This window comes from Myotis davidii, unplaced genomic scaffold (genome assembly GCF_000327345.1).
Source record: "Myotis davidii unplaced genomic scaffold, ASM32734v1 scaffold143, whole genome shotgun sequence".
Lineage (NCBI taxonomy): Eukaryota > Metazoa > Chordata > Mammalia > Chiroptera > Vespertilionidae > Myotis > Myotis davidii.
The window spans coordinates 8732408-8740965 of NW_006294876.1; the positions used below are offsets into that span (position 1 = coordinate 8732408).

The 8558-nt window shown below is 34.8% G+C and overlaps 1 protein-coding gene across 5 annotated transcripts in view; it reads left to right on the forward strand.

Moving 5' to 3' along the window:
- The window catches only part of LOC102767128 (chromosome unknown open reading frame, human C5orf34), a 22638-nt gene extending 14657 nt beyond the window's left edge, over positions 1-7981 (forward strand). For 2 of the 5 annotated variants that reach the window (XM_006769470.2, XM_015567659.1), the window contains exons 7-13: positions 2049-2140; positions 2957-3026; positions 4102-4269; positions 4790-4884; positions 6212-6301; positions 6688-6728; positions 7631-7981. In XM_006769470.2, the coding sequence (XP_006769533.1) occupies positions 2049-2140; positions 2957-3026; positions 4102-4269; positions 4790-4884; positions 6212-6301; positions 6688-6728; positions 7631-7821 (747 nt within the window). In that variant the 3' untranslated portion in view covers positions 7822-7981. Of the gene's footprint in view, positions 1-2048; positions 2141-2665; positions 2760-2956; positions 3027-3492; positions 3506-4101; positions 4270-4789; positions 4885-5996; positions 6042-6190; positions 6302-6687; positions 6729-7630 lie in introns of those variants that run through there. The other 3 variants (XM_015567660.1, XR_001514875.1, XR_001514874.1) reach the window with 3 other exon arrangements.
- The last annotated feature ends 577 nt before the right edge of the window (positions 7982-8558 follow it).

Sequence of the window (8558 nt, forward strand, 5' to 3'; positions counted from 1 at the left end):
GACTAGGGGGTGTCGCCTGGCCTGCTGCTGGGCTTTCCGATGGCCATCACCAGCTGGGGGGCGGGCAAAGGCAGCCCTGCTCTTGCCTGCCACCATTCTTCCGTCTTTCCCCTTTTGCCTCCTATCATTGCGCCTATGTATGCAAATTAGCCACCATCTTTGTTGGCGGTTAACCGCCATCTTAGTTGGCAATTAATTTGCATATTGCCCTGATTAGCCAATGGGAAGGATAGCGAAGTTACAGTTAATTACCATGTTTGTCTATTATTAGATAGGACTAGAGACCTGGTGCATGGGTCTGTGCAACGATGGGGTCCCTCAGCCTGGCCTGTGCCCTCTTGTAATCCGGTCCCTTGGGGGATGTCAGAGAGCCAGTTTTGGCCCGATCCCCGCAGGTCAGGCTGAGGGACCACCAGTGCACGAGTCCGTGCACCGGACCTCTAGTAGTGATTATAAGACACTCTTAATTATAAGATGATTCCAAATTTCAGAGAGATTAAATTGTAAAAGTAAGTATTTTAGAACTGATGCAATAGGTAGGATAGGTGAAAGAGAAGAACACTTAGGGAACTCAGTGTTCAGTAGTGAAAGACATAATTAAAATATGATGTTTTGAGCGCCCGCCATGTGCTAAGCACGCTACTAATAAATGCTGGGGATAACAAGGTAAGCAAAACAAATACAATCCCTACCTTCATGAAGCTATCTCTATTCTGGAAGGGAAGACAGACATGAAATAAAAACTAAATGAAAACCAAGAAACAGGAGAGAGGGCACTGTGCTTATGGACATAACTAGGGGATTTCACCCTGTCTGTGGGACCTCCACATGGCTTTCCTGAGACTGAAGGGAAAGTAGGAGTTAGTCAGACACAAGGAGTTCATAGAGGAGGGAACCGAGTAGAAGGAACAGCATGTGATAATTGACATACCAGAGGTAGATACAAAGTAGAGAAGAAAATGCAAATTTTGAAATGAAGATAACTCCATTTCTGACTTGTTAAAATTGAGATGTCTGTGATATTCAAGTACACCGTCCAGGATAAAAGGATAAAAATTACTTTTGAGTACCTGCTCTACACTAAATTCTGATGGTAAAGTATGGGCTGTTCTCTCTTGTGGTTCAAAACAGATCTCTGCTACTTTTTAGCCCTTGAGCCTCATTTTCCTCATCTAAAAATAGGCACCTAGCACAGATCTATTCAATAAATATTAGCCGTGGCTATTATAATTATTATGAAGGAGCTTTGAATCTTGTGGAAATAACCCAAGAAGAAATCAGGAAGTCAGAGGAGAAGGCTGGAGACAGTCCTAGAAACACTGGCATTAAAGAATCTGTGCAGTCTGTGAAGAGGAAATGCAGAAAGGATAAGTTTTTAAAATTCAAAAAACCAAGACAATAAATACTATTATCGTCCATAAAACTGTAGTAATAGTTATTCCATTAGTAAAATACAACAAAATGATAGATGCATTCAAGTAAAATAACTTTTTGATGTTTAGGTTTTGGGTTTTTTTGGTCTCAAGGGAAAAACTTATGTGATGTTTCCTGCTAATAAGTAGAAAAATTCATTTGTAACCATGTTAATTTTTTAAAATATATTTTTATTGCTTTTAGAGAGGAAGGAAGAAGGAAAGATAGAAACATCAGTGATGAGAGAGAATCATTGCTCGCAGACCCCCTACTGGGGATTAAGCCTGCAACCCGGGCATGTGCCCTGACTGGGAATTGAACCGTGATCTCCTGGTTCCTAGGTTGACATGCAAGCACTGAGCCACACCAGCTGAGCTTATAACCATGTTAGTTCAAGTATACGAAGATTTAAATTGGACAGTGAGTTATAGGCTGTGAGAATGTAACTTGAATAGAGAGAAAAAATGGGAAAATGGAAAAGCATCATGAAATACCTTTAGATTATACCGATTACGGCCTTTAAGTTAAAATAACTGCTTCCTTTGTCGCTGTGTAAATATGTAAATCAAAATAGCTGAGTAATAATGGCCAATGTTTATTATTAATGAGATTTTTCACTTTAAACTAATTTTCAGAGGGAAGAGAAAATGTATTCAGTAAATAATCTTCCTCCAGAGAGACCAGGAAGTCTGTTCTCTGTGTGTTCTCTAATTAAACAGGCCACCAGGTAAGTACTTCACATTCAACTGAATCAAGTGTTATGTCTGAGAACCTTGATACCTTTTCTGATGGTTAGGATAAGATTAAGACTTTGTAATTAAAAGAATACTTCCATCTTTGAAACGTAAAATGAAATATGGAGAAACATTTCTATGTGGCAAGCCAGTGCTGGAAATAGGTGACTTCTCTGGGTAAATTTCGCATCATTATTGCTCCCCGGAGTCAAGTTGAGGATTTGATGATACATTTAAAATTTTCATACTTCTTTATTATCTTCACAGTCATAAAGGTTTCTGAATGTATACAGAAGAGAAGTGTTGTTTGGTTCTTTGGTTCATATGTTTTTTAATTCTCCTAGCTAATTAATCTGTAGCACTCAGAAGAATGAAAGTGAATTGTTGGAGTCAATGATTTATTTGTATAAACTGTGTCTAAGCCAGTTCCAAAGTGGATTTGAAGGAGCAGATCAGTAATATGATTTCTAGGACAGTTTATTTACAGCCCACTGCTTAGACTGTGCTAACCCTTTCAGGCACTGTGAATCCATCACCTCATAAAAAGGAGCACCTGCAAATTCTATTTGGAGTCATTTCATTGCCACAAATTAGAGAAATAAACTTAAGTGGGTAAGATTAGCCAAAGGGAAACAGTAGTAGTACTCTTGTAAGGGCTTACTATTTTCTGGAAGGAAATAGGTCTGGACATATTTCAGTGGAAATGAACTTGTTGGCTGAGATGTCGTACAGCAGTTAGAATTGTTGCTCGAATTGGAAAATGCCATCATAATTTGCAAATGTTTACATTGTGTGTTTCGTGTTCACAGGATTCTTCAGCACTGTGCCAAGACGAGGCTTTCTTTAAGCCATAACTACCGTATATGCTGCTGGAAAATGGTATCTTAAAATTCTTTCAAAAGCAAGATAATTTTGTCTATATTCCTAAATTTGAATTACTTCCATCTAAGTCATGTAAGAAATTCTTTGTAACAATTTTTTTTATATATATATTTTATTGATTTTTTACAGAGAGGAAGGGAGAGGGATAGAGAGTTAGAAACATCGATGAGAGAGAAACATTGATCAGCTGCCTCCTGCACATCCCCTACTGGGGATGTGCCCGCAACCCAGGTACATGCCCTTGACCGGAATCGAACCTGGGACCTTTCAATCCACAGGCCGACGCTCTATCCATTAAGCCAAACCGGTTTCGGCTGTAACATTGATTTATTCAGAAAAATATCCACTTAATAGATAAATGCTGCAAAATGAGGCTTTTATTTATATTTTATTGTATATAGTTTGATTTAGCTTCTTTTTTAAAAAATATATTTTATTGATCTTTTTACAGAGAGGAAGGGAGAGGGATAGAGAATTAGAAACATCGATGAGAGAGAAACATCGATCAGCTGCCTCCTGCACACCCTCCACTAGGGATGTGCCCGCAACCAAGGTACAGGCCCTTGACCGAAATCGAACCTGGGACCCTTCAGTCTGCAGGCCAACCCTCTATCCACTGAGCCAAACCGGTCAGGGCTACTTCGTTTAAATGGAATGGGAAGGCCATAGGAATTAGTTGAATTTATATAAAAAAACATAGTTATTGTAAACACTGCAGTCTTCTACTCTCTTTCCATACTGTAAAAGTACATTCTTTAATGCTGACTTGGAGGAAGTTATTCTCAGACTTTGATTTTTCTGTATCTATACTAATTTGGTTATAAATTTATATGTTGCTATAGTTCCTAAGTCTTGTCTGTGTTCTTTGTAAAGTTCAGAGCAAATGGGGGTTTAATCTGCTTGTAATCGACTGTTTTGGGCATCCACTTGTGGAAAAGTTAAGCATACATAAGGATTGTACAATATTCGACTTCTGCATAGGAATCTGAAAGTTTCCTCAGAGTTCATTAATCATTTAAATCTTACGAATGGATAACTCTACTTCCTGCTATTTTTACTTACTTGGTTTTAGGTACCTGGGATAAAAGAGAATATGCTGCCTTTGCTTGTGAGAGAATCGTTCATACCCAGTGTGGGAAAATTTCTTGCTTATTCTGATGATAAAGTACATGTCATCTTTATAGATGGTGTTACTCTAACCCTAAATTGGAATTTTGGCTCTTTTAATGAAAAAAGACAGGTGAGTATACTTCAGGCTAAAATCTATTTTGTATTGTTTTTTGTTTTATCTATGGAAGTACTGTGGCACTTTTTTTATTGTGGTTCTATCTCAATTTCTTTTTTTTAATCCTCACCTAAAAAAAGAGAGAGAGAAAGAGACATCAATCTATGTATCTATACTAATTTGGTTATAAATTTATATGTTGCCTTTTATATGTGTCCTGACTGGGAATCAAATCGAGAGCCCTTTGGGGCAAGGATGACGGTCAACCTGGTGAGCCATCCAGCCAGGTCAATTTGTTTTTTGAAGTATGATATCTTTCAAGAGGCTTATTGATCTCATTAGATTTCCTAGAAAAAGTGAAATAGGTATGGCAAATATTTATTTTTATTAAGTAACTCACTACAGAGAGAGGGACTAATATTTTTTAAATTGTTAAGTTAGAAGAGGGTTTTGTTTTGGTTTTGGGGGTGGTTTTGTGTTGTTGTTTTTTTATTTTTAGAATGATAAAACTTAACTTTCCTCCATGTTTCTTAAGATAAATCAAGGTCTCAACTTAGGTTGGTGTAAGTTAACTTTTCCTGATGGACACGATCAGTTAATTCAGATTGAACACCCCGGACCATATGAAAGGTACTGAAAAGCAATTTAAAAATTATTTTCATTTTAATAAAAAACTTTTAATTGACAGAGCAGAAACATAAACAGTATCTGCATATTTTGTTTTAGTTTTTACATGTGGATGTGAATGAAGTCATTTCAACAGGTTTCAGAGTTTACTGTTATATTGGCATGTAGAATAACAAAAAAGATGAAGTCAGCTTTAATCATTTCCATTTGTATTAAAGTTATTTTTCACCAAAATGAGTATGTTAGATCTAACTGGCTTGCTGGAGAAGTTATTGTAAGATGTGTTAACCAATTAATCCCCTAACCCAGGGGTGGGCAAACTTTTTGTCTTGAGGGCCACAATGGGTTCTTAAACTGGACTGGAGGGCCGGAACAAAAGCATGGATGGAGTGTTTGTGTGAACTAATATAAATTCAAAGGAAACATCATTACATAAAAGGGTACGGTCTTTTTTTTTTTTTTTTAGTTTTATTCATTTCAAACGGGCCGTAGTTTGCCCACGGCTGCCCTAACCAATTTGAAGTAAGATTGGCAACCACAAATAACTACACTTCTGTATATTTCTATAAAATAGAAAAAATAAACTAATGATTATTCTTAAAATGGAGATTCTTGAAATCAGCTTTTCATGACTGTGCTTTCTTTTGTTTTGTGTAATACATTTTGTTATAATCGGTGTATTTGTGATGTTTTTAACATTTTAGTGATTTTACTTTGAGAATGTTCACAAAAGAATTGCTTTGTTTTACCTCAAATTTATTTTTCTGTTGCTTTATTGCATTTTATTCTAAATGCTCCAACACTCATTGCTGGTTTGAATAATTTGCCTCAAAAAGACAGAGTGTATTTAGCAAACATTGCTACTTGTTTTAGCCAGTCACTTCAGAATAATCATTTTATTAAACTTGATACTTGTTTTGCATATTTGGTGAGTTAATATGTAATTATACATATAGGTTTGTGTGTGTGTGTGTGTGTGTGTGTGTGTGTGTTTATACATTAATGGGTGTTTTCTAGTTTAAGTTTTAAAAAGCCGATGCTCACTTAGTCTTATATGTAAACACATTCACATGATAAAATTTAATGAAATTCATTTTTCTTTGAAAAACTAAAAGGAGAATTCAGACATTTGAATTTGAACTTTGTTCTGACTCTTAAATGAATAAGAAAGAAGATTCAGAGAATTTCCCAGTAAATGCCTTACAAAAAAAAAATATATTCTCTTTACCCTTTTTCCCAAATTGTCTTGATTTTTCAGTCATTTTTGAAATTTTTATAAATAGAATACAAGTTCATTTTTTAAATATTCCTTTTAATGTATTTAATCTAGATATGTGTCAACAGTAATATCCTGGTGCAGAAGACTGACGCAGACTAGTCAGAGAGAGATGCCCACTCGTTCTGTTCTTGAAGAAAATTGGTATGTGTATTTCTTTTAAGTTTAATCTGTGTAGAAGAGCCAACTAATACTCAAAATTAAATTGTCAAATGGTAGGGGAGAAAGGGGGAATAAAACATTTCCCCTTTTGATTAAAAAATAAATAAAATTGGGGGGGAAAAAGTCAAATTGTTAACTCTAAGACTTTTTTCCCCAAGAAAATCTTTTCTTAGTTAAATATATTTAACTCTATGTTTTTGATAGCTTATGATTAAAAATAACTTTTCTGTAATTAAATATCTAATTTATTAGGTTTTTTTGTTTAAAATTCTAACCTTTGTGAAAACAGTCAAGTATGCTTATTTGAAATATTGTGTATAAAAAAGAATCAGATAACTAGCATGAACTTACTTTTCTTTTCCCCACAGGTGTGTGGCTTCTGAACTTGAAAAGATACAGAAGTTTAACTGTATCCTTTAAACATAATGTATTGTCCTACATAATTACTTCCTTTCCATTCTAGGTTTAATTCATGACCCTATAGATTATATTAATCCACACCTGTATTGTGGAGCTTCAGTGAATATTTAAGACATTTGAGAAGTAGCTTGTCTGTAGAAGGTACATGACACTGAGTATTTTTGCATGTTCATTGGTGATATTGACATGTATTTTTGTTTTCTTGTAGTATCCTTGTCTGGTTATGGTTGTCAGGGTGATGCTGGCCTTATACTTTGAAAGTGTTCCCTCCTTGTATTTTTTGAAAGAGTTTGAGAAGGATTGGTATTAATTCTTCCTTAAATATTTGGTATAATTCACCATTAAAACTATCTGATCCAGGGCTCTTGTTTGTTGGGAGGTTTTGATTCCTGACTCAATCTCCTTCTTACTAGTATTCCATCTGTTCAGGCTTTGTTTGATTCAGTCTTGGTAGATTGTATGTTTTTGGAATTTATCCATTTCTTCTAGATTGTCCAATATATTGGTATATAATTATAGTAGTCTCTTACGATCCTTTGTATTGTGTTGTATCAGTTGTTATTTCCTCTTTCATTTGTAATTTTATTTATTAGACTTCTCTTTTTTTCTTGGTAAATCCGGCTTAAAGTTTTACTGGGATTTTTATTTCCTCCCTTTCACCAAACCTCCATCCAAACACACACCTACATACTCTTCTTCCCCCTTTACTCTGGTTACTTCATCTGTGAGGAACAGACTTAATAAGTTCTGAAGTACCAGCTCTATTATGAATCCAAAAGATCTTTCCCAAAATGGAGAAATCCTATGTTAATATGAAGTCAGGCTTTCTGAAATCAAAAACACTTGTATAATGAAAAATGTGGGCAAAAACTCCTTGACTAAGCAACTTAGTGTTACTGGAGAATAGTGGTGTCCTAAACCAGATTTCTAACAAGAAAAATGAACAATCTTTTGATTGTAAACCAAACTATTCAGAAAGCTTGCTAGAAGAAGTTAATGAAAAGAGAGTATCAGTGGCATTGAAAAGAACCTCTGAAATTATTCAGGATATTGATTGTCTTCTATCAAGCTCTAAAAAGTGAAAAATGAAATTATTACAATATATTATTAAATCTTAAGGATGTTTCAAATCACTGGTATAAAATTACTAGAAAACAAAAGAATTGTATATATGACTTCGGTACAATAATCTGAGAAGTGACATTTAACTTTGGATGTATTTTACCTAACGTAAATTTAAAATGTGTATTTATAAAATGCTTTATTAATAAAGAACTATTTTGGAATTTTGAACTGTTTCTTATTTCAGGTTTATGAGAAAAAATTATAAACTTATAGTTTTATCTTGTGAAGCAATGACTATTAAGGATTTTTTTTAAAAAATGCAGTATTGTGTGTATTTGTCATTTGCTATTTAGTCTCTCTATTCCGAACATTTTTTCAAAAAAACGATGAGAAAAGAATTAGATCTTAAAAAAGGAAAGTAGGTAATATTGCTCCAAGCTAAGAACCAAGTACCTCAGCAGTGACTAAATTTCATCTGAACTGCTGTGAACTAGATATGTTCATTTCTTTTGAACAGCTGAAAAGACTTATTTTACTAAGTGTGTGAAACTAAATGAGAAATGAGCTCACCAAAAGTGATATTATTATACCTTGTCTATTGGCAAAGAATAAAATCATACATCTAAAAAGACTTCAAGAGCCTGGCCAGTGTGGTACAATGGATAGTGTCCACCTATGAACCAGGAGGTCATGGTTCAGTTCCTGTCAGGTCACATGCCCAGGTTGCAGGCTCAATCAATCCCCAATAGGGAGT